General features: G+C 39.4%; 1 protein-coding gene across 3 annotated transcripts; it reads left to right on the top strand.

Moving 5' to 3' along the window:
- Positions 1-2,307: 2,307 nt before the first annotated feature.
- LOC141605640 (uncharacterized) lies at positions 2,308-23,802 on the top strand. Of its 3 annotated transcripts, none has more exons than XM_074424503.1 (6): positions 2,308-2,437; positions 20,523-20,741; positions 21,168-21,344; positions 21,436-21,660; positions 22,666-22,794; positions 23,274-23,802. In XM_074424503.1, the coding sequence occupies exons 2-6, from the start codon at positions 20,529-20,531 to the stop codon at positions 23,505-23,507; spliced, it is 978 nt and encodes a 325-aa protein (XP_074280604.1). In that variant the 5' UTR covers positions 2,308-2,437; positions 20,523-20,528; the 3' UTR covers positions 23,508-23,802. The 3 variants fall into 3 exon arrangements, with proteins under 3 accessions (XP_074280604.1, XP_074280605.1, XP_074280603.1); XM_074424504.1 differs by having other exon boundaries at positions 2,343-2,424; XM_074424502.1 differs by lacking the exon at positions 2,308-2,437 and adding an exon at positions 20,331-20,438.
- Positions 23,803-26,781: the final 2,979 nt, after the last annotated feature.

Here is a 26,781-nt window from a genome sequence, read left to right as displayed (position 1 = left end):
TTTATTCCAACGCTCTCATCAATTACAATCGACTATAATTTGGTGTACTATATTTACTCGAAAAATAATCAAGATGTACAGACTACAAATACATGTCATGTTTCACAAAAATTTGAGTAATTTAAGATTAGTTATTTAGACCGATCTCCTATAAAACGATTTTATATAGTACTCCCTCCGTCCCGGTCATTTGTTGTCCTTTTATTTTGGCACAAAGACCAAGAAAAGAGAAGAGAGCCAATTACTAAATGACATGTGGATCAAATTGATTGTAAATGAGCAAATTGTTCATCAAATGGAATCCTAAAATAGAAAGGACAACAAATGACTGAGGCACCCCAAAATGGAAAAGGATAACAAATGACCGGGACGAAGGGAGTAAAACATTGGTGTACGAATTAGTTTTTGCAAAAGCGGCTTATATTTTTAAACGACCACTTTTATAGGTTATATTTTGCTAAATAATTTGTAGTGGTTTTGCCTTTATAAAAGTACTTATGATTTGAATTATAAAGCTACTATCGGAAAATTATTTCGGACCCCCTCAGAAAATTCTTCAAGATCCGCCACTGGGCTTATATACAACAACTAGGAATATCTCTACAATCTTAAGCTTATTACAATCTACACATATGAGGCAATAGGATATACATACTACCATAACTACGGAAGATATGATATAATTATGATACCGCACCATATCGTATCATATCATATACGGAGTAATATCTTTCCATATGGTGGGTGGGTTCTTCATAACAATTGACCGTAGTTAATGCGGAGAAAAAACATCCAACATACAGTAAATGGAAGGAGCGAGGAGAGCATAATGGGAGACCAAAAACGAGGGTGTTGAGTTGAAATGTCAGCACATACGTATGTAGCCAAAAGAATGATTAAGGTCTAGTGCAGCGGCTAATTAGTTTTAGACCTGTTTAATACTCATTAGGGGTCTTTTGCCAAAATAGCCATTTGGCCGAAACTATTTACCATAATGATCATATATCCATTATATTTCCCAAAATAGCCATACAACATTGTAAATGACTATATAGGAATAATTTAAGTTAGAAAAAAGGAGGAAACTTTTATAATCTTTTTACAATTCAAAATATCTATAAAATTTTCATTAAAAGCTATAAAATTAAAAATGTGCTTTCATTGTTGATAGGGCATTGACAATGATAAAGAAAATTGCATGTTCTTTTATTTTTTTAAAACTGCGTGTTCTTTCTTTTTTTTTCCACACGATATTTTTTATGAAAGTATTTGTAAATCTACGTGTTCATTTGAAACTTAAACAAAAATCATAGGTCTTCACTCAAAAGTTAAAAATAGATTCATAGGCCAATAGATTAAATATTTTTCTTAATTTTATGAAAATATTATTGAAATATTACTATTTTTCAATTTTGTTGATTTTTTTTCATAGTTTTTGTATATTTGTACTATTTTGGGGGAATATAATAAAATTGAAAAACCTTATAGTTTAGCTTTTTATGGCAACTTTATTAATTTACATGGTCATTTTGGTAATTAGATTTATAAAATGGTCACTTTGGTAATTAGATTTATGAAATAGTCATTTTGGAAAATAGTTTGAGTTAAATGGCTATTTGGGCAAAAAAAAACCCACTCATTAGACTATAATTAGTAGAAATAGATAGGTTAAGTAGATTACAAATAATAGATTTGATTGGCGTATTTGACTAGTATATTACAATTAGCAGATTTAGTAGAAGTATTTGATAATTAACGCATTTAGGTTAATAGATTGTTGTATACAATGTGTAATTATAGAGAGCGTCATTTTCTACAATCTACTAAAGTGAATATGCGGGTGGGAGCAGTATATTGGAAAATACTAGAATGAAACTCAATCTACTGATTCAATGTCATTTACCAAATACGTAATTTAATATATTATTGAGTCGAACATGCTAAAAGTCTTAAATATGCTGAAATTTTATCAATCTACTACTCCCTCCTATTCTAAATAACTGTCCCATTTGCCATTTCCGTCAATTCACATAACTGTCCCATTTGCCATATTTGGACATAGTTTTTTACTTTTCTACCCTTAACTCTTTTCTTTATTTACCACCCCAACCACCCATAACCCATTATATTCAATACTTTTCATTATTTAACTCATATATTATTACCCCTATACAATAATTTTTATTATTTTAACTATATTTCTTAATTTTCGTGTCATTGTCCAAATAGGAGACTTATTCGAAATAGGGGGAGTATTTACCAAACATCCCAATAGGCTGAAATTAATGAGATGCAAAAATAGTCCTTGTTGGTAGGCCACATGTCGCTTATATATTTCTCACCTTTGGTGACACCATTTGATAATCAAGGCAGTAAACCCCATTTGCCTGACGCTTTTTATAATCTGCTGCTATTTACTAGCAGGTAATTTGATTGGGTAAGTTACAAACTCTTTTTATTCTCCACTATTTTATGAGAACGATTGATAGATTGCGCTATTTCAATTTTGCATTTCGATCTCTTTCTATTTGAATTCTGAATACTAGTACTCGTACGTGTTTGCTGCTCATCTTGTAATTTTAGGCTATGAGTTGGCTACTGATGGCGTGGTTTTGTGTCGGTCTAAGAGGGTGATTTTATCACCCTCGTGTCTTTTAATATGGGTCTTTTAGTATGCTTTTCCTAACACTTGGCATAGGGGTTGATGTGGTTGAACTTGTGCAATTTGCTTCGGTTGAACGATTGATCATCATGCGTGGAACCCGAGAGGCATAGAACACTCTTCAAAGGTTAAGACTAGCACAAGAAGCTCCCGTGTTGCCTAGAAGCCAGCTCGAAGAAGTAGGGGTGAGACTTGGGAGAAAAGAAGGAAGTAAGTTGAAGAATTTGAAGCTGAAGTCCCGAGATGGTGCGCGGACTCTTGTGATGAGAGTGCGCAGCCTGCGCAGGCTGCGCAGCCTGCGCCTTCTTCAGAGTTGCCTGCGCATTTGTGTTTTTAAACACGGGCTTAAGACAACACCCCGTGTTTTTGGGCTTGCTTTGAGGTGTTTAACCTAGAAGGGGGTGCACCCATATATATACCCCTCATGTTTGAAGACCTAGTAATGACTTAAGCATTGAATAATCTCTAGAAATTTGTAGTAAGCAAGAACAATTTATTTAGCTTTCAAGTTGTAATCTTTCTTTGATTTTGGGTTTTATGAAGACTATGGAAGGCTAGTTCTTCCCTTACTTGATGTAATTTGATCAAAGTACCCTACTTTGGTAATTGTAAGACTCTTAATCCTCTCTTTATTTATCTAAAGTTCTTTCTTTGTGCTTAATTTCTTTTGTTGAGTAATTGAATGTTTGGGTTGGCCATCCTTGCATGTTATTTACTTGACTAGTGCAAATCCTAATGAAATGGTTTAATTTAGTTGGGATTGTTGAAGCAAATTTGTTGTTAGTTGATTTGGTTTAAAGGATTCTTACAACAAATAGGAAAGCTCTTGTCTTTTGCTCATTTGTATGGTTTAATCTCTTGAGGAATCGATCCTAGCTTCATCTTTTGGTGAATTCTTAATGCTCATGCTTAGTCTCTTTTCATGGTTTAATGATTTGTTGTTTAAGCTTGAAGGGTATGTGTAGATGGTTTAATTTACATGTATCAATATCTTGAGGTGATAGTAGTGGGTAGATAATTGTGAGAGAGAGTAAAAAGAGTCAAGCTTTACCATTGTTGGGTTACTAAGAGAGAATTACATCAAGTATTCCCCTTTATATTGAATCTTGCACACTAGTTGTTTGTGGAATTGTCTAAATAGGAAGATTTCCAATTTCTACTCATATTTTCATGTCTGTTACTCAAAAATCAATCCCCTTTTCCATCTATGTCTTCTACTTGTTGACCCTTGTTAATAGCCATTGTTTGTGATTATTTCCTTTTGTTAAGTTTAAGTTGTCATTAGGTTGTTATTTAGTAAGTGGAGATCTAGTTAATTGTCAATAGTTTACATTTCAAGTTTTTAGTCTTAACCCTTCTCTTGGGTTCGATCCTTTACTTCCACTTTACTATTGTTTTAAATTAAGGTTAGTAGAGTCAAAGTTTAGGCTATAAATTGTTAATTTGGTAGTTAATTCTAGTATTTTAGCGACCTAGTATTTGGCTTACCAAATTTTGGCGCCGTTGCCGGGGAAGGGGCAACATTGCTAGAACTTGAGTTTGTGAATTTATGTTTAGTTGTTTTATTACTCCTCTTGTTGTTAGTAGTAATAGGAAGTTCTAATTTGTTTGCTTAGTGCGAAGGTATATGTTTGGTTCCCCACAACACGGTGACTCAACTCCCGTGGAAGAAGACGCTTTTGGGGCCTATTCTTGGCTATTCACTAACCCTTGGTACCGAAGGCCCCAAAGAGAGCCTATAGTGGAAGAACCACCCTTAGAAGTCCCTATTGAAGAAGAACCAATAGAAGTAGAACCAATTGAAGTGGAATACCCACAAATGGCGAATGATACTAGAACTATTAGGGAGCTCCGGGCAAGAAATTATGACACTCAACCTCTTTGCATTGCCTACCCACCCATGGGGGCTAATGCCAACTTTGAGTTGAAGGGCTATTTCATTCACAACCTCCCAAAGTTTCATGGACATGCGGGGGATGACCCAAATCGCCATCTTTCCGAATTCCATATGATGTGTGAGGGTGCAATTCCAAATGGTGTCACGGAAGATCAATTTAAGTTGAGAGCTTTCCCATTTTCACTTCAAGATGCGGCAAAAGATTGGTTGTTTTACCTTCAACCGGGTACAATCCGTACTTGGAAGGACATGAAGGCGGCTTTTCTTGAGAAATACTACCCCGACTCAAGACATAACCATGCAAAGAAAGCCATCACTTCTCCGGAGCAAGATGCAAGTGAGAGCTTATATGAGTATTGGGAGAGATTCAAGAAGCTAGTTGCTCAATGTCCTTACCATGGCCTTAGTGGTGATGACCTTTTGGTCAACTTTTGTGATGGTCTTACCGTACAATACCAAATCATGGTTAATTCCGCTACGGGTGGTGGAGTTGACAATTATTCCGTGGCGGAGGCAAATGAGATCATAGAAAAGTTGGCCGCTAGCACAAGGAATTATGGAAGAAGCCGAGTGTCAAAGAATATTAACTCCATTGAGACACCTTCTCCTTCCTCCCACAAGCTTGAGAAAACCGTGGATGATCTCACAAAAATGGTTGCTCAACTAGTGGGGAACAATCAAGGAGGAGCACAAGGGTCTAATATGGAGTGCAATTTTTGTCAAGGGCCACACCCAATGGAAACTTGTCCCATCATGGAAGAGCAAGGAATAAGCAAGGAGAATGTGAGTGCCATGATGCACGGTCAATACAACTCTAGGAACCCCAATGGGGGAGGGTATTATAAGTATGACCCGAGTGGCAATACTTACAACATTGGGTCAAGGGACAATCCAAACCTTAGTTGGGGAGGAGATACCTCCAAGAGCTTCCAAAATGGTCAATTCAACCACTTGAAGAACTCCAACTCACAAGGACAAAACTCCAATTACCAAAGAAACAACAATCATCAACAAGCCAAGGGAGGATCCTTCCAATTTGGAAACCAAGGGCACCAAGGGAATTTCCAAGGTAACCACAAGAACTTCCAACAAGGAGGGGGATCTTCCTCCCAAGGAAATGAAGATTTGTCCACAAATGAGATGTTTAAGATGATCATGAAAGGGCAAGCCGAAAATACCAAGAGGTTTGACAAAATGGATGCGGATAAAATTTCAAGTGATGCTAGGGTGAAGAACCTTGAGATTCAACTTGGCCAACTTGCACAAGAAATGGCCAAGAACAATCAAAGGAACTCTAACTCAATTCCATCCACAACATTCCCACCAAAGGAAAATGCAAGCTCCATGACTTTGAGAAAGGGGAGAACCCTAGAATCTCCCCCGAAGAAGAAGAGGAAGGCCAAGTCACATGAGAGGGTCATTGACATTGAGGAACAAATTGAAGAAGAGCTAGTGGTTGAGAAAGAGAAAGAGACACCCTCTAAAGCTAGTGGGGAAGAGGAGAAGAGTCCCTTGGGGAATGACAAAGAAAAGAGTGAAAGCAACAAAACCAAGGATCAAATTGAGGAGATCGAGAGAGAATATGTTGTAGAGGTACCTTTTCCTAATGCTCTCACACATTCTAAGAGAGTCACAAGAGATGAAGATCTTTATGAAACTTTTAGGAAGTGTGAAGTAAACATTCCTTTGTTAACTCTTTTGAAAGGTGTACCGAGGTATGCAAAGTTTCTCAAAAAGACACGAGGGTGATAAAATCACCCTCTTAGACCGACACAAAACCACGCCATCAAACTTGTGCAATTTGCTTCGGTTGAACGATTGATCATCATGCGTGGAACCCGAGAGGCATAGAACACTCTTCAAAGGTTAAGACTAGCACAAGAAGCTCCCGTGTTGCCTAGAAGCCAGCTCGAAGAAGTAGGGGTGAGACTTGGGAGAAAAGAAGGAAGTAAGTTGAAGAATTTGAAGCTGAAGTCCCGAGATGGTGCGCGACTGCTGCGCATGAGAGTGCGCGACTGCGCGCAGCTGCGCACTGCGCCTTCTTGAGTTACTGCGCATTTGTGTTTTTAAACACGGGCTTAAGACAACACCCCGTGTTTTTGGGCTTGCTTTGAGGTGTTTAACCTAGAAGGGGGTGCACCCATATATATACCCCTCATGTTTGAAGACCTAGTAATGACTTAAGCATTGAATAATCTCTAGAAATTTGTAGTAAGCAAGAACAATTTATTTAGCTTTCAAGTTGTAATCTTTCTTTGATTTTGGGTTTTATGAAGACTATGGAAGGCTAGTTCTTCCCTTACTTGATGTAATTTGATCAAAGTACCCTACTTTGGTAATTGTAAGACTCTTAATCCTCTCTTTATTTATCTAAAGTTCTTTCTTTGTGCTTAATTTCTTTTGTTGAGTAATTGAATGTTTGGGTTGGCCATCCTTGCATGTTATTTACTTGACTAGTGCAAATCCTAATGAAATGGTTTAATTTAGTTGGGATTGTTGAAGCAAATTTGTTGTTAGTTGATTTGGTTTAAAGGATTCTTACAACAAATAGGAAAGCTCTTGTCTTTTGCTCATTTGTATGGTTTAATCTCTTGAGGAATCGATCCTAGCTTCATCTTTTGGTGAATTCTTAATGCTCATGCTTAGTCTCTTTTCATGGTTTAATGATTTGTTGTTTAAGCTTGAAGGGTATGTGTAGATGGTTTAATTTACATGTATCAATATCTTGAGGTGATAGTAGTGGGTAGATAATTGTGAGAGAGAGTAAAAAGAGTCAAGCTTTACCATTGTTGGGTTACTAAGAGAGAATTACATCAAGTATTCCCCTTTATATTGAATCTTGCACACTAGTTGTTTGTGGAATTGTCTAAATAGGAAGATTTCCAATTTCTACTCATATTTTCATGTCTGTTACTCAAAAATCAATCCCCTTTTCCATCTATGTCTTCTACTTGTTGACCCTTGTTAATAGCCATTGTTTGTGATTATTTCCTTTTGTTAAGTTTAAGTTGTCATTAGGTTGTTATTTAGTAAGTGGAGATCTAGTTAATTGTCAATAGTTTACATTTCAAGTTTTTAGTCTTAACCCTTCTCTTGGGTTCGATCCTTTACTTCCACTTTACTATTGTTTTAAATTAAGGTTAGTAGAGTCAAAGTTTAGGCTATAAATTGTTAATTTGGTAGTTAATTCTAGTATTTTAGCGACCTAGTATTTGGCTTACCAAATTTTGGCGCCGTTGCCGGGGAAGGGGCAACATTGCTAGAACTTGAGTTTGTGAATTTATGTTTAGTTGTTTTATTACTCCTCTTGTTGTTAGTAGTAATAGGAAGTTCTAATTTGTTTGCTTAGTGCGAAGGTATATGTTTGGTTCCCCACAACACGGTGACTCAACTCCCGTGGAAGAAGACGCTTTTGGGGCCTATTCTTGGCTATTCACTAACCCTTGGTACCGAAGGCCCCAAAGAGAGCCTATAGTGGAAGAACCACCCTTAGAAGTCCCTATTGAAGAAGAACCAATAGAAGTAGAACCAATTGAAGTGGAATACCCACAAATGGCGAATGATACTAGAACTATTAGGGAGCTCCGGGCAAGAAATTATGACACTCAACCTCTTTGCATTGCCTACCCACCCATGGGGGCTAATGCCAACTTTGAGTTGAAGGGCTATTTCATTCACAACCTCCCAAAGTTTCATGGACATGCGGGGGATGACCCAAATCGCCATCTTTCCGAATTCCATATGATGTGTGAGGGTGCAATTCCAAATGGTGTCACGGAAGATCAATTTAAGTTGAGAGCTTTCCCATTTTCACTTCAAGATGCGGCAAAAGATTGGTTGTTTTACCTTCAACCGGGTACAATCCGTACTTGGAAGGACATGAAGGCGGCTTTTCTTGAGAAATACTACCCCGACTCAAGACATAACCATGCAAAGAAAGCCATCACTTCTCCGGAGCAAGATGCAAGTGAGAGCTTATATGAGTATTGGGAGAGATTCAAGAAGCTAGTTGCTCAATGTCCTTACCATGGCCTTAGTGGTGATGACCTTTTGGTCAACTTTTGTGATGGTCTTACCGTACAATACCAAATCATGGTTAATTCCGCTACGGGTGGTGGAGTTGACAACTATTCCGTGGCGGAGGCAAATGAGATCATAGAAAAGTTGGCCGCTAGCACAAGGAATTATGGAAGAAGCCGAGTGTCAAAGAATATTAACTCCATTGAGACACCTTCTCCTTCCTCCCACAAGCTTGAGAAAACCGTGGATGATCTCACAAAAATGGTTGCTCAACTAGTGGGGAACAATCAAGGAGGAGCACAAGGGTCTAATATGGAGTGCAATTTTTGTCAAGGGCCACACCCAATGGAAACTTGTCCCATCATGGAAGAGCAAGGAATAAGCAAGGAGAATGTGAGTGCCATGATGCACGGTCAATACAACTCTAGGAACCCCAATGGGGGAGGGTATTATAAGTATGACCCGAGTGGCAATACTTACAACATTGGGTCAAGGGACAATCCAAACCTTAGTTGGGGAGGAGATACCTCCAAGAGCTTCCAAAATGGTCAATTCAACCACTTGAAGAACTCCAACTCACAAGGACAAAACTCCAATTACCAAAGAAACAACAATCATCAACAAGCCAAGGGAGGATCCTTCCAATTTGGAAACCAAGGGCACCAAGGGAATTTCCAAGGTAACCACAAGAACTTCCAACAAGGAGGGGGATCTTCCTCCCAAGGAAATGAAGATTTGTCCACAAATGAGATGTTTAAGATGATCATGAAAGGGCAAGCCGAAAATACCAAGAGGTTTGACAAAATGGATGCGGATAAAATTTCAAGTGATGCTAGGGTGAAGAACCTTGAGATTCAACTTGGCCAACTTGCACAAGAAATGGCCAAGAACAATCAAAGGAACTCTAACTCAATTCCATCCACAACATTCCCACCAAAGGAAAATGCAAGCTCCATGACTTTGAGAAAGGGGAGAACCCAGAATCTCTCCCAGAAGAAGAAGAGGAAGGCCAAGTCACATGAGAGGGTCATTGACATTGAGGAACAAATTGAAGAAGAGCTAGTGGTTGAGAAAGAGAAAGAGACACCCTCTAAAGCTAGTGGGGAAGAGGAGAAGAGTCCCTTGGGGAATGACAAAGAAAAGAGTGAAAGCAACAAAACCAAGGATCAAATTGAGGAGATCGAGAGAGAATATGTTGTAGAGGTACCTTTTCCTAATGCTCTCACACATTCTAAGAGAGTCACAAGAGATGAAGATCTTTATGAAACTTTTAGGAAGTGTGAAGTAAACATTCCTTTGTTAACTCTTTTGAAAGGTGTACCGAGGTATGCAAAGTTTCTCAAGGAACTTTGCACACCTAGGAGAAGCCCAAAGAAGGGAACCCAAAGAGTACGGGTAAGTGAACATGTCTCCGCAATTTTTAAAAAATCACTTCCCAAAAAGTGTGGCGACCCGGGAATGTTCACCATACCATGCTCTATTGGGGACAAAAGTTTCACTCATGCTATGTTAGACCTTGGTGCATCAATCAATGTTATGCCATATGCCCTCTATGAGACTTTGGGACTTCCACCATTGAACAAAACCGATGTAGTGATCCAACTTGCGGATCGCTCAAACATATACCCAAAGGGGATGGTGGAGGATGTGTTGGTAGAGGTAGATCATTTAACCTTCCCGGCCGACTTCTATGTTCTTGACATGGAAGCCGACTCGAGGGCCACTCCAATCCTTTTGGGGAGGCCTTTTATGAAGACCTCTAAAACCAAGATTGATGTGTCTAATGGGAACCTCACTATGGAATTTGATGGAAAGAAACTCACGTACAACATCTATGATGCTATGAAACAACCTAGCGATTCACATTCATGTTATTTCTTAGACATCATTGAACCAATTACCTCTCAAATTTATATGTTGTGTCATAGGGATCCACTTGAGGTGGCCCTCACTAACAATGTCGAGAAGGAAGGGTTGCGGTTTTTGTTGTCTCATGATGTGCAGGAAAGTGTAGAAGCTTTGGAAAAGGAAGAGCCCTTAGAAAAATCTAGGGTGGAGGAAGAAATGAGAGAAATTAAGGAGGACATCCCGAAACAGGGCGCAGCCTGCGCATCTCAGCGCAGCCTGCGCAGTATGGCGCAGCCTGCGCAGCTCGCCAGCGCAGCCTGCGCAGTTCCCAGCTCCACCAAAGAATGTTTTTCCTCTTCCTCTTATGATTATCAAGCTAAATTTCTTCCTCTAGAGGCTTCCCTTGAAAGACCACTTCCCTCAATCATTAAGCCACCCACCCCCGATCTAAAACCACTCCCCGACCACTTGAAGTACGTGTTTCTTGGGGAAAACAACACTCTACCGCTCATCATTTCAAATCGACTTGAAGGTGATCAAGAGAGGAGGTTGGTGGATGTTTTGCAAAAGCATAAAGGAGCATTTGGATGGAGCATCGCGGATATAAAGGGAATAAGTCCAAGCACTTGCATGCACAAAATTCGATTGGAAAAAGATGCAAAGCCCGTCCGGCAACCACAACGGAGGCTCAATCCACCCATGATGGAAGTCGTCAAGGAAGAAATTATCAAACTTCTCCAAATGGGTATTATCTTCCCTATTAGTGACTCCCAATGGGTAAGTCCTACTCAAGTTGTGCCAAAGAAGGGAGGGGTGACGGTAATCAAAAACACTCAAGGGGCATTGATCCCCACCCGTTTGCAAACGGGATGGAGGGTGTGTATTGATTATCGCCGCCTCAACCAAGTCACTTGGAAGGACCATTTCCCCCTACCCTTTCTAGATCAAATGCTAGAGAGGTTAGGTGGGAAAGAGTACTATTGTTTTTTGGATGGATATTCCGGGTATTTTCAAATCCCCATTCACCCGGAGGATCAATCCAAAACAACTTTTACTTGCCCATTCGACTTACTTATGCTTACCGACGCATGCCTTTTGGCTTGTGTAATGCCCCGGCACTTTCCAACGATGCATGATGAGCATTTTCTCGGACTATGTGGAGCGCATTTTGGAAGTCTTCATGGATGACTTCACCATCCATGGGGACTCATTTGACTCGTGTCTAGACCACCTCGCTATGGTCCTATCACGATGCATAGACACTCACCTTGTTTTAAATTCTGAAAAGTGTCACTTAATGGTGAGTAGTGGAATCGTGTTAGGACACATAGTGTCGAAAAGAGGGATTGAGGTGGATACGGCAAAGGTAGATGTGATTAAAACCTTACCGTATCCATCTAATACTCGAGACGTGAGGTCGTTCTTGGGACACGCGGGTTTTTATCGAAGGTTTATAAAAGATTTCTCCAAAATAGCTAACCCCTTGTGCAAACTTTTGCACAAGGATGTGGATTTCGTGTTTGATGATCATTGTAGGGAAGCATTTGACTTGTTGAAGGAGAGACTTATATCGGCCCCAATCATTCAAGCACCCAAGTGGGATCGTCCTTTTGAGATCATGACCGATGCAAGTGATTTTGCCATTGGAGCCGTATTGGGACAAAAGGATGACAAAGCTTCATATGTGATCCAATATGCTTCATCTCTCTTGAATGATGCTCAACGGAACTACACCGTCACCGAGAAGGAATTCTTGGCGGTGGTATATGCTCTAGAGAAGTTCCGCTCATACTTACTAGGAGTCAAGGTGATTGTCTATACCGATCACAAATCCATCACTCAACTTGTGAGCAAGAAGGACACCAAACCAAGACTAATGAGGTGGGTTCTCCTACTTAGTGAGTTTGACATAGAGATAATAAGAGAAAAAGGGGTTGACAAATGTGGTGGCCGACCACCTAAGCCGACTACAACTTGATGATCAACAAATGCAACGAATGGGGGTAGTCGATGGGAGTTTACCTCATGAATCTCTCTATAGTTTGAGGATGACGGAGCCATGGTATGCCAACTTGGTGAACTACATGGTGACTAAGAAGTTTCCAACTTCTTTATCATCAAGTCAAAGGAACAAGATCAAGGCCGATTCCCGCTTCTACATATGGGATGATCCTTATCTATGGAAAATGTGTCAAGACCAAGTCATCCGAAGATGTGTGCCGGATGTAGAGATACCATCCATCCTTAGACATTGCCATGAATATGCTTGTGGAGGCCACTTTGGACCCCAAAGGACGGCCCGGAAAATTCTTGAAAGCGGGTTCTATTGGCCAAACATCTTTAAAGATGCTCACATCTTCACAAAGACTTGTGACAAGTGCCAACGGGTTGGAAACATATCAAGGAGGAACGAAATGCCTCAACAACCCATGCTCTACTTGGAGATCTTTGATGTGTGGGGGATAGACTTCATGGGACCATTCCCCAAATCGGAGGGCTATCTCTATATTCTTTTGGCGGTAGACTATGTCTCAAAGTGGGTTGAGGCCATACCTACTAGGAATGATGATGCGAGAACGGTCTCAAGTTTCATGCAAAGCCATATTTTCTCGAGGTTTGGCTATCCAAGGGCTTTGATAAGTGATCGGGGCACTCACTTTTGTAATCGGATTATGGAAGGGTTGTTGAAGAAGTACGGGGTCGTACACAAAATCTCCACCGCTTACCACCCACAAACAAATGGGCAAGCGGAGGTATCCAATCGGGAGATCAAAAGTATCCTACAAAAAACAGTGAATCCCGATAGGAAGGATTGGAGTCAAAGGCTAAACGACGCTCTTTGGGCATACCGCACCGCGTACAAAACTCCGATTGGTATGTCCCCGTACCGACTCATATATGGCAAGGCATGTCACCTTCCTTTGGAAGTGGAGCATAAAGCCTATTGGGCCATCAAATCTTTCAACCAAAACATAGACGATGCGGGCCTCCATCGGAAGCTTCAACTTCAAGAAATTGAAGAAATCCGTCTTGACTCTTATGACAATGCCGCCATATACAAGGAAAAAGCTCGAATATGGCACGATCGCATGATAAGTAGACGGGTTTTCAAAGAAGGCACCAAGGTTCTCGTGTTCCAAAATCGGTTAAAGTTGTTCTCCGGGAAGCTAAGATCAAGATGGGTTGGACCATTCATTGTGAGTAAGGTCCATCCCCATGGAGCGGTCGAAGTTGAGAACCCGAGCACGGGAAAGACAATCAAAGTGAATGGTCAAAGGCTCAAGGAGTATCATGAAGGGATGGAAGCACAAGTTGTTGAACAAGTCACATTGGAGGACCCAATTTACCAAGCTTAAGCATGAGAATGACTAAGTCGAGCCATCGACGTTAAATAACGGCAACTTTTGTAAATATTCCTTCTTTGTAGTTTAGAATTTATTGCTTTCTTGTCAATTTCTTTACTCTTAACGCGTTTTACAAGCATGCATTATGGATTCTTTTGAAAGTTTGTTGAAGTGTTTGAAGGTAGTTGGATGAAGCTCCTTGGGAAGCGTGCCCAAGTCGTATCGGGAGGTGAAATGACTCGGGACACCATCTATACGAGTCAAATGAAGGAAAAGCACGGAAGGAAGGCCAAGAATCCCCACAAAGAAAAAGTTGATAGAGAGCTTTCCACTCAACTTACCGAGACTGGGCGCAGCCTGCGCCTATATTGCGCAGCCTGCGCAATTCGGCGCAGCCTGCGCAGGTGGAAAGCGCAGCCTGCGCAGGAAGCAGCCACGGGATTTTGAAGAAGCTTTTTACAACCCAAAAACGCATCTTGCCTTCATTTCTTTCGACACTTTCATCCTTCAACCCCAACTTTTCCTCCTCAAACTTCGTCACCTTCATCAAAATCTACCATCAAACCTTCAACAACCTTCTTCTTTCATCACCATCACCTCTAAACCAAACCCAACAACTCTAAATACTCACTTTCCCCATCAAATTTCTGATTTTCCCCAATTTCATCCCAAACCCTAATCTTGCAAATTGTGGATTCAAGTTCGTTTCAAGCGATTTCTGGGTAATTGGAGCATTCTTGGACGGGTTTTTAGCATTATACTTCAATCAACTAGCATTTTAAGTGGATTCGGGGAGGTATAACAACTTTTCCAATCTTTTTCTTTACTTACTTTGCTTTAATCCGAGATTTAGTGTTTATACATTAAATTGTTGGATATTTTTGATTGATTGTTGTCTATAATTGCTGGGACAAACTTGTTTTCTGAGAAAGGGGAGAGGTATTCAACAAACATCACTTATATCCCACCTTCTTGAATTTGTGCCTTGAAGGTGTTTGTTGAATTGCCTCAACGAGAGCAAAACTGTTTTGAGTGTTTTTGTTGGTCTTTTGGTACTCTTGTTTGCTAAGAATCATGGTTTTCGGTAAGAGGAAAGCTCAAGGGGAGGGAAGTAACCCCAAGGTGTTTAATGGGAATGAGGGTCTAAATGCGGAACAAAAGAAAATCTTTGCCAAGCTTGAAAAAGAAAACCCCACCCCCATCACCAAATTCCTCCACCGTGCCACTCTTCAAGACTTAGGATTAGAGGAAATCACTTTTCAACTCTTGAGTCGGGTAGGATTAGAGCAATACATGGACCTTTGTGATGACACCTACCGCTCTTTTACCTATGAATTCTTGTCCACCATCTCCAAAACGGGGGAGGGAGAGAATGAGAGAGTGAATTTCCGTCTACATAAAGATTGGCATTCCATTTCTTTTGCCGAGGTAAGAGAGATTTTGAGAATCACAAGACCGCCCTCCCCGGTCAACCCACCCAAGGGCAAGCTTAATGAGGTGTGGTGTCACCTCACGGGAAAGGATGCCCAAGATCACAATGACAAACTCTCCGCCATAACCAACCCCGCCATCCGCATTTTGACTAGGTGTTTGGCTTGTTGGTTCTTCTCCATGGGGCAGCCAACGAAGGTGAGTGATGCCGTGAGAGAGTGCATTTGGGCTATGCTCCCGGAAGGGAGTGGTGTACCGGATTGGGCTCGGCTTTTTGTGGATTCTTGCTTAAAGCATAAGAAGAGGAGAAGAGGTAATATCAATGGTGGGGGTCTCATCACCCTTTTTGTGGAGAAATTTGTGGGTTCAACGTCGGATGATCAACTCCCCGTTTGGGGAAATCATTTTTATAATACTCATGGACTTGAGGAGACACATATGATCCAAGTCCTTGATAAGCAAAATTTTCGATGTAATTGGTTGGGAGAGGGGAAAATCCCCTACATGGTCCTCCCAAAGAACGGTCCGATTCCTCATGGCACCAATGCCATTCATTTCTTTTGCCCACCCGATACACCGGAGGAAAGGAGGGAGCAACGGAGAAGGGTCGAGCCACCCCCGGTTGTCAATGTTGATAGTGAAGAAGAGAGGGAGATTCGGAACATGGAGAGTGACCCGCCCATCCATGACACACCAATGTTTGAGGCGGGGACGAGCTCTACTCCACCAATCGCCCCGTGGCAACAACAAATGTTTAATTACTTCACGGAGACCCGGGGAACTTTGGAGGCCATTAGTGGAAGGGTTGATAGCTCTTATGCGTGGCAACAACAACAAGCGCCACGGCTTGAGAGTTTGGATCAATGGAGGATTGCTAGTATGGAACATCAAAAGTTGAGTGCGGAGGCCGAAAAGGCCCAAATGAAGACGCTCCAAGACATGGCTAAGAGGCAAGATGAGGCTTATGCTTGGCAACAACAACAAGCCAAGTACATGGAAGAGCAACAAGCCATGTGGAAGGCCCAAAATGAATGGAGAGAGCAAGCTTCTCAACAATTCGTGGTGCAAAATGAGCGGCACCACCAATATGTTGAAGACTCTTATGAAGATGCTCAAGCTCATGAGGATTCTTTTGGGCTTATCCGGGGCCTCTTCGGCATGACCCTCCATCCAAATGATCCCACCTACCAACCAACCATCACCGAGCCTCAAGTTGAGGCGGCCTATGCGAGGGCCCAGAGGGTGAGGCAAGCAAGAGGAAGAAGAAGAAGAGATCAAGGGACAAATGAGCAAGGGGAAGGCTCGGGTCCCTCCAACTACCAACCTTGAGAGGATGAGTGTACTCCTCCACATTGAGGACAATGTGGCATCTAAGTGTGGGGGAGTAAGATGATTGAAATTGTAATATATGTACATCTCTTTCCATTGAATGCATGTTAAATTAAAAAAAAAAAAAAAAAAAAAAAAAAAAAAAAAAAAAAAAATGAAAATGACAATCCGGCTAGGTGAAAACCCACAAGGGTGGGCACCTAGGCAAGATTGGGAAAGGTGGCCGAGGACGGAATGAAAACCCGAAAGGGCATTCCGGACAAAATGAAGAATCGAGTTGCGAGCCACCAATGAGAGGTAAGGAAAAAGCTAAGGTGAAAACCCGAAAGGGCACCTTAGGCAAAATGAGGATTGTCAAAAAAAAAAAAAAAAAAAAAAAAAAAAAAAAAAAAATTGAAAAATTAAAAATTGTAACACCAAAAAGATGGAGGGACAAGAAGGGAGTGATAAGGAGGGTAAAGGAAGGAGGCTAGTTCTAGGACTTAATTTTCTTTTGTGTCTCAAGCATTTGTTTCAAATTGGTGGATTTTCCGATTGGCTACTTGAGTTGTTGATTCTTAAGGGTGTTTGGCCAACCAAGTAGCATGATCTTGCATCTATATGGAGTGATAAGGGGGTGTCATAAGTAGTGGTGAGTTGTGATTGATAGGAGGACGAGAGGTCACTTTGCTATTGCCTTGGGATAAGGCAAGAGTGACCATTACTACCTTGGTGATATAAGAAGGGTGGAATTGATTGATGAGTCGGAGTTGGTGGTGTGTCGTGTCTTGTTTGAGGGAGAAATAAGGAGGGTGAGTGAGTGAAGAGTGTGTGCAAAAACTTTGAGTCATGTCTTTTCTTTTTCATCGGTGGTTGTGTTTTGAGGGAGACATAAGAAGGAAGAGGAAAGGGAAGAGAGATCATTCCCTCCCACACCCTATTGTAGACTATGCGGTTGCTTATTCCGGGTTTTGCTCGGGACTAGCAAAAGTCTAAGTGTGGGGGAGTTTGATGGCGTGGTTTTGTGTCGGTCTAAGAGGGTGATTTTATCACCCTCGTGTCTTTTAATATGGGTCTTTTAGTATGCTTTTCCTAACACTTGGCATAGGGGTTGATGTGGTTGAACTTGTGCAATTTGCTTCGGTTGAACGATTGATCATCATGCGTGGAACCCGAGAGGCATAGAACACTCTTCAAAGGTTAAGACTAGCACAAGAAGCTCCCGTGTTGCCTAGAAGCCAGCTCGAAGAAGTAGGGGTGAGACTTGGGAGAAAAGAAGGAAGTAAGTTGAAGAATTTGAAGCTGAAGTCCCGAGATGGTGCGCGACTGCTTGCATGAGTGAGAGTGCGCGACTGCGCGCAGCCGCGCGACTGCGCCTTCTTGAGTTGCTGCGCATTTGTGTTTTTAAACACGGGCTTAAGACAACACCCCGTGTTTTTGGGCTTGCTTTGAGGTGTTTAACCTAGAAGGGGGTGCACCCATATATATACCCCTCATGTTTGAAGACCTAGTAATGACTTAAGCATTGAATAATCTCTAGAAATTTGTAGTAAGCAAGAACAATTTATTTAGCTTTCAAGTTGTAATCTTTCTTTGATTTTGGGTTTTATGAAGACTATGGAAGGCTAGTTCTTCCCTTACTTGATGTAATTTGATCAAAGTACCCTACTTTGGTAATTGTAAGACTCTTAATCCTCTCTTTATTTATCTAAAGTTCTTTCTTTGTGCTTAATTTCTTTTGTTGAGTAATTGAATGTTTGGGTTGGCCATCCTTGCATGTTATTTACTTGACTAGTGCAAATCCTAATGAAATGGTTTAATTTAGTTGGGATTGTTGAAGCAAATTTGTTGTTAGTTGATTTGGTTTAAAGGATTCTTACAACAAATAGGAAAGCTCTTGTCTTTTGCTCATTTGTATGGTTTAATCTCTTGAGGAATCGATCCTAGCTTCATCTTTTGGTGAATTCTTAATGCTCATGCTTAGTCTCTTTTCATGGTTTAATGATTTGTTGTTTAAGCTTGAAGGGTATGTGTAGATGGTTTAATTTACATGTATCAATATCTTGAGGTGATAGTAGTGGGTAGATAATTGTGAGAGAGAGTAAAAAGAGTCAAGCTTTACCATTGTTGGGTTACTAAGAGAGAATTACATCAAGTATTCCCCTTTATATTGAATCTTGCACACTAGTTGTTTGTGGAATTGTCTAAATAGGAAGATTTCCAATTTCTACTCATATTTTCATGTCTGTTACTCAAAAATCAATCCCCTTTTCCATCTATGTCTTCTACTTGTTGACCCTTGTTAATAGCCATTGTTTGTGATTATTTCCTTTTGTTAAGTTTAAGTTGTCATTAGGTTGTTATTTAGTAAGTGGAGATCTAGTTAATTGTCAATAGTTTACATTTCAAGTTTTTAGTCTTAACCCTTCTCTTGGGTTCGATCCTTTACTTCCACTTTACTATTGTTTTAAATTAAGGTTAGTAGAGTCAAAGTTTAGGCTATAAATTGTTAATTTGGTAGTTAATTCTAGTATTTTAGCGACCTAGTATTTGGCTTACCAGCTACTCACCTGCATACTCAGTATGTTTTACTGGTTCATGTTTTCTTGCAATGTAATCATAACAGTTTTGGCCATCTTACTCGTATCACAATTTCTTGGTTAATTAACAATCAATTTTAACCAGTCCATGGATGAAGGTATTAACTTAAAGACGGTCTTCAGTTAGACCTATTCTACTCGTATAGTCTTGTACTCCTGCAGCAATGAAATTTTCTCAAATTCCCTCAATCATGACATTATATTAAGATGGTGTTTGGCCACATTTAAAAACTGTTTTTTCAACTACAAAAGCAGAAGTGAGGTCAAACATTGATTTTTAGTAATGTAGAAACAGTTTTTTAAAAGCCTTTTTTCTAAAACTAGCCCCTAAAAACAGAAGTAGCAATTTGCTACTTCTGCTTCTATTTCTACAAAAGCTTTGTGAATATTCCTTGATGCCACTATTAAATAATAAAATATCTCCCTTTATTAGAATTTTTTTCCTCTTATAAAAGAAGCCTTTTCATTAATACCCCCCTCTTGTATTCTACTCCTACAGTCCTACACAAATAAATTGTTTCATTCATTTTATATTTTTTATTATATCAATGACTTGTTATGTACTCCCTTCACATTTCTATGTTCTTCCCATTTCATTATAATACTACTCACATATAATGGAGAAATGGGAAGAACATTAAAATGTGGAGGGAGTAAATGTTATTAATAATCTTCCACAAGTTATTATATTTGTTTTGCAATAATTTTACTGCACTTGGTTTACATTTTTCTTATTATTTGTTGTTTGTATGATGGTAAATTCTAAGTCAAAGGTTACACGTAGTTGAATAATTACAAAACTTTATCTTAATTCAAAAAATATAAATTTTTACTTGAATTACCACTACAAAAATGATATGGAGGAAATGTAAATCAATATATATATAAAAAAAAAAAACTAATTAGGCCAAACATGTAAAACTAGTAAAAAACAGTTTTGTAAAATTTTGGCCAAACACGAACAATTTTGCGAATAAGTAGTTTTGAAAAAACTCCTTTAAAAAAGCAAAAATTCTTATTTATAAGCAAGGCCAAACATGCTCTAACATTGTTTCGCCATTTGTTTTAGTATCTGACTATCACTTAATTCTTATATCTATAAGTTAAAGCTCTGTATGGATCACAATAATTACAGAATCATAGGTACTAGCAATTATGGTGTAGTATTGTTGAATAATTAGAGTAGTTGAGTGGCTTCACTTTATGCATGCCTATGTGCATTAATCTGGTCGTAAGAGCCCATCAATTCCATACTTCCATCTATGCGGCCAATACCTCAAATGTGGTTGCAACAACATTCAGTACCTCAACAACCTGGTTGCAATGCGGTGTTGCGTTTAATATCATGCTTAATCTTTCTGTTTGATTCTCATTTGTCAACTCAACTTCTTAACTCTAGCATTTATTTTCAGTGTACCATGGCACCAACTGCACTTGTTGAGCTCTCAAAATCGGGTGCCTTCAACCCATCTCCTTCAACTTTCCGAAATTTCATTTCTAGAGAACCTGGATCACCTTTCCTGCCCGAATCTGGAAGATATCACCTCTACATATCTTATGCTTGTCCTTGGGCATGTAGATGTCTTGCTGTCCTGAAAATTAAAGGCCTCCAGAAAGCCATCAGTTTCACCGTAAGTTTTGCATCCACGGTATTGTCTAGTGCTACATCTCTTACTTGAGGCTATATTTATACATTTTCGGCCCACCTTGCGACAACCGCGCTTGTAGCTGTTACAAAGTCAAGCATCAGGTTGGGCACTAGTTAATTCCCCCTCCCCCTCCCACTACAGTAACAACAACAGATTATGAAAATGCTGTTTGCGGATGAACCGTTGTGAAAATTACGTCATTAAATACAAGTCACTCCTACTTATATGAAAGATTTAAGAGTTTTGCATTATTCAAATCATAATCCAGATCAGATGTATAGCAGTATAGCTGTTCTTTTGCCCCATCGGGCCACTGGATTTTGAAATTTGTTTATTGACTTTTGTGGTTCTAAGCAGATGTCCAGCTTAATCACTGAAATCTCATGTATTTATATCATTTTTGTGCAGTCTGTTATTTCAAAATGGGATAGGACTAAGGAAGGTGATTCACATATGGGATGGGTCTTTCCAGTGTCTGATACGGAGGAACCTGGTGCTGAAACTGACTCATTGAATGGAGCAAAAAGTATTAGAGCGCTATATGAATTAGCAAGCACTAATTACTCTGGAAAATACACAGTGCCTGTACGTATTACACTTTTCAGATACTAAAGTTACTTTCCAGTAATAATTTTCGTTTTATATATATTCTTTTCATTTGACTGCATATTTATAGGTTCTGTGGGACAAAAAACTTCAGACAATTGTGAACAATGAAAGCTCAGAGATTATTTGCATGTTAAACTCTGAGTTCAATGACATAGGCGAGAATGCAAATCTGGACCTTTATCCTCATCATTTGCACACCCAAATTGATGAGGTGAATGAATGGACGTATGACATGATAAATAATGGTGTTTACAAATGCGGTTTTGCCACCCAGCAAGGGCCATATGATGAGGTAATTTGCCGTTGTCTTTTCATAAATACCTAAGTATTGACATCTTAACAGTGCTTCTTTTGTGTAACGTGAGCCACTACGCAATTTTGAAGCTGATGGGTTTTAAACCTGTTAGATTAACATTAACCCCAACATTAATAAACAAAGCATAAGTTAACTCAGTTTTGACTAGCTTTTAGAGTCTGTAGTGGCTACTAGTTTTTAGGTAAATTACTAATGTTTTTCTTTAGTATCTACGTTACTAGGGGTAAATATTAGGAGTTGTGTTAGTAAGATATTAAGACTCTTTATGTGGCTAGTAAAGTTAGGACCTTATAATTAGAGGTCATTGTAATTGTTGTAAGTATGTATTATGCTTAATATCCCGAGTTAAGCATAGAGTGAAAATCTTAGCTTCTTAGGGTGTGTTTTGGATTGAGGAATTTGGAGGGAAAGGAAAGGGAGGGAGAGTAGGAGATTTAAAATTCCAAGATTGGATTGCAAATAAGGGTGGAAGGAAAAGGAGGGGAAGCGATTTGGAGGGATCCAGTTTCCCTCCTTCCAAGGCAAATCAAAATCTTTCCAAAATTGGAAAGATTTGGAGGGAAATTGTATCAAACACCCACACCTCATTCCCCCTCCCCTTCCCTTCCCTCCCTTTCCATTCCCTCCTCCCCCCTCTCCTCCCTTTGCCTCCACTTTTGCTATCCACACACACCCTTGGTTAACTGTTGAAGGATTGTATTATTGTTATGATTTGAGTAATAATACAAATTGGGTTGTGGTTAATCCCATAACAAAATATCGTGGGCTTAGCATTCTTTCCTTTTATATTGTTTTGTACCCAAAACCCCCAACAAACCCATGTTATGAGACAACTATGGCACTCAGGTGAGCTAGTTGTTATACTGGTTTCGTCCTCTTTATAACAAACACCTTAATGAGGATAAAACATGGTGCTTACTAAGGGAGAGGTCGCTCTTGTATACTTCTATCTAACGATTCGTCTTATGTTCTACATCGTAGGCTGTTGAGAAACTGTATGATGCATTAGACAAATGCGAAGAGATACTCAGTAGACAACGATACATATGTGGTAGCTCATTGACTGAAGCAGATGTACGGTTGTTTGTGACCCTGATAAGATTTGATGAGGTAAACTCACATTTGGTGCTAATCGCATCTTCTAATTCAGCTCTAAAGTATTCTGTATTATACATTGTCCCAAAATCCCATCTGTCACATATTGTTTGTTCCCCATTGCCTGCCATGACCAACTGTCATATTACACTAGCCATCCATCAATAAACCTTCTATAACTTTTTATCTTACTGTACCGCAATCTCAAATCTATTTAGTGAAACAATTATTTCTCTATTATCATTTCTTAAAAAGTTAAAACTAGTGAATATTCTGAGTAATATAAGGTCAAACCGTCAAAGGCGACATTGCTTGGGTTGAAGAGACTATTGGGAGTTAACGCTTGCTTGATGCAATTCTAGCTGCAAGTTTTATCACAATTCAGCCGGAAAATTCTCTGTTTTATTTGTAACTTAAAAACGATCTCAATCATATGTGTTGCCAAAAAGTTCTGTGTATCAGTTGGTACTTATCTGACTCTTCTTCACTGATAGGTATATGTAGTTTACTTCAAATGCAACAAGAAACTGGTACGCGAGTATCCAAACTTATTCAACTACACAAAAGACATATTCCAGGTTCCCGGAATGAGCAGCACCGTAAACATGGCTCACATCAAGAAACACTACTATGGAAGTCACCCCAATCTTAACCCATATGGGATCATTCCTCAAGGGCCAAATATCGGCTACTCTTCTCCTCATGATAGAGATAGGTTTTCGTCTTAGTGATTTTGATGTGTCATTCCTGGTTCGAGTTGGCCTTGTGTTTTATTTACCTTTCACGTCTGGCTAAGCCGACCTAGCCTTGCCCTGTTTGTGTGTATTAACAGTATGATTTTTTTTCCTTTGTTAAGAGCTTTGTAGTTTTATGTTTAATGTTCTTCAAGTGTATTTTTATTAGTGAATCCTTGTTGGCGATGGTCTTGTGTATCACTCCGTATTTTCCTTTCATGATGGAACATGAATGAAGGTCCTAAGCAATGGCCTGCCCTGTTTGTATCAGATGCATTTTTTTGTGACACTAATGTTGTTGGATGGACTTGTCTGGTGTTCTCTGATACAAAATAAAGTTGCTCGTGCACCCTTCTTGCTACAAGAATGAGTTCTCAATTATCTAGTGTTATTTTATTATGCAATTAGTTGTTATTTATTTCCTTAATTTATGTTATCTTATTTAGGAAATAATATCTTTAAAAGATAGTTTGTGTGACCGGAAGAACAGCTGTTTTCGAGTCCTATAAAGACCGAATAGCTGACAATGTATTAGTCAGATTATTGAATATTGAATAAGAAAAGTAACAGAATTGCAATTGTGCTATTCGGATCGACGTGTTTCGTTCCAACCCTAGTTATTGTTTGACGCGTTTTCAAACATTAACTCGATCAACTAGTAATAAGTCTTGCGAAATTGATCACCATTGAACGATCTATAGGTCTAGATCGGTCAAATATCCCTTTTTCATTATTGTCGTTATTCTATTAAACCGCTTCCGCGCAATTTTTCGTATCATAAGTGGTGTCAGAGTTATTGTTGTTATTGTTTGACGCGTTTTCAAGCATTAACCCGAGTTATAATCAATAGCTCTTGATTATAGTTCACCATTGTTCGATCTGTAGGTCTAGATCGCGCAAATATCCCATTGTTTCGATTTCAAGACAGATTTCGAAGCAAATATCCCTTTTCCGTTATTATTCGTTATTCTGTTAAACCGCTTCGGCGCAATTTTCGTATCATTCTCATCCATCTTAATCCTCGGCTGCAAATGCTGGACGAGAAATGGATTGGACACTGTTATTTTGTGGGAAGTATTCACGATTTTGGATTGTGAAGTGTCACTGTATTGTGTCGTCTGGTAATGTCAGTGTTGGAGTTCTGACAACTAACTAAATGTAACCAAGTAACCAAGGTTGCCATTAGTCTCTGCCATTATTACCAACACTCTTCTCTCTAACTGTCGGAACATTGGTACATGTAGAGACGAGTTGAACATGGGTGTGTTGAGAACTTGAGATAAAGATGTTTTTTTGGGACAGAAAATCAAGTTTTCAAGTCTTGTGTACTTGTTTAGTGTCGGAGGAAGAAAGTCGATGCAGCCAAAATATAGTGTGGAAATAACCCCTCACGTCCCAGTTTTTGGACAACTAAGAGAACAAGGTATCACAAGGAGGCATGGATTCAAGGCCGAGGTCACGAATGGAGGCTAAACAATTACAAACTGGTACTACATGAAATTTTATACTATGATTAACACCAAATACAGATTTATTGATGCGGTAGAGTTTCGCAACTATCCATTCTTCAAAAGCTTTGATAATTTAAAAAAGAGTTGGAACACATACATCCATATAGATCACTTCAGACATTTTAGCTACAGTCCTAATATATTTTTTGTAATCCAGTAATTCGGATGCATGAATCAGCCTGTAGCTCCAGTATGCAAAAGTATGAATCTCCTCTTATGAAACTCCAGGTGGTCACCAATAGGACGAAAGATAGATAACAGCTAAAAGCAAGAGTTCCAAGACAATCTAGTAATTAGCCAGAGGTGCCAAGCTGATTGAATATGGAATTACTGTTGGAGCAATGAAGACTTGACGTCCCAAGTCCGTGATGCTACAAAGTAATCGCATATTCCTTGATTGAATCTCGAGAGAAAAGGCCGAGTTAGACACCCTCAAGAACAAATTACCTTCTTTAAAGGCCAAGAGATGCATCCACGTAAATTTGGTTACTCTCTCCACCAAGTTACGCAGATATTCCGGGTTTTTTTCCTCCATTGCCTCAAACGATATGAAATCCTTAAGATCCCATTTGGAAGTAAAACGGTCCACTAGGGCCCACAGCTGAAGCGCGTCTGTAGACACCACTACACAATGTAACACACCCTCAGATTCACCCAGACAAATTTCAGGGCCATTGTTATCAGTAAGAGAAAGTGGGAGTGAGATCATGAATGACAGTTCGTTATCTATGTCGAATGTAAGAAGTTCAAAACCATCAGTAAGGCAGTACAAGATCCCCTTGAGAATAACCCTTTTGTTGCTGCATAATGAATCTTCAGACTGACATAGTTCCTTTGACTTAACCCATTTTTTCTTTTCCCAATCATATATTCCAAAGCCAAAGAACAACTCTTCCTTTCCCTCAATCAAGTCAACAGTCTCAAAAACTTTCACAAGTTTGTAATCTCTTGCGGCATTGATCGAGGAAGTAGAATGTGGCTCAAAAGAAAAGGCTATTTGATCTCGCCTTTGAAAATTATCCCATTTTAGCTTCACAAATTCTTTATTGACAGGATTACAGACGTATAAAAATGGGTCCGGAGAAGGGTTGCAACTCCTACAGCAAATCAGACCATTGCTTGATGCCAAAATGGTGACTTTCTCAGGCAAAAAGTCGAGGACATTTTGGTAAATTTTTGTTTTCTGGACTGCAAGGGGAATGTAACATAGTTTATCCACATCAACTTCACTGTACTCATATCTTTCCTGGAAGAAGTACCCTGAAATTGAAATTGGGGGAGATATATTCATTTGAATGCGCTGGAAATCCGGATCTGTAATAAAGTTTTGCCATTGTTTAGAAACCCGCTTTAACGAGTAAACAACACTTGAAGGACCCAAACTAACATGTTATGAAGCTTTAAGGACCTAATATATTATTGCGTGGCTTTGAGGACCTATCTCTAACAGAGTTTAACATTTCTGTTAACTTTGCTTCATCCAATCTTAATATGGTGCTGTTTGGCCTTGCTTGTGTGAAAAAACTTCTCCTTTTTAGAAGCAGTTTTTTCACAAGCTACTTTTTGAAAAAAAATTATTTGTTTGGCCATACTTTTGTAATAACTACTTCTTATCAAATTTATATGTTTGACCTAACTTTTCATCTAGCTTTTTTTTTTTTAATACTTGTTTTGTTTGTAGAATCATTATTTTGAATAAAAACTAATTTTTAAAAATTTACTGTAATCACTCGAGAATTGTACTTAAAACATATGAT

This window comes from Silene latifolia, chromosome 10 (genome assembly GCF_048544455.1).
Source record: "Silene latifolia isolate original U9 population chromosome 10, ASM4854445v1, whole genome shotgun sequence".
NCBI classification, from domain to species: domain Eukaryota; kingdom Viridiplantae; phylum Streptophyta; class Magnoliopsida; order Caryophyllales; family Caryophyllaceae; genus Silene; species Silene latifolia.
The sequence above is the reverse complement of the archived record's forward strand: the minus strand, read 5'-3'. Positions and strand labels throughout refer to the sequence as shown.

Coding starts and splice junctions, on each gene's coding strand:
- LOC141605640 (XM_074424502.1), top strand. CDS start 20,373: ATGCGGCCAATACCTCAAATGTGGTTGCAACAACATTCAGTACCTCAA. Junction 21,345..21,435: donor CTGGAAAATACACAGTGCCT/GTACGTATTACA, acceptor GCATATTTATAG/GTTCTGTGGGACAAAAAACT. Junction 21,661..22,665: donor AGCAAGGGCCATATGATGAG/GTAATTTGCCGT, acceptor TCTACATCGTAG/GCTGTTGAGAAACTGTATGA.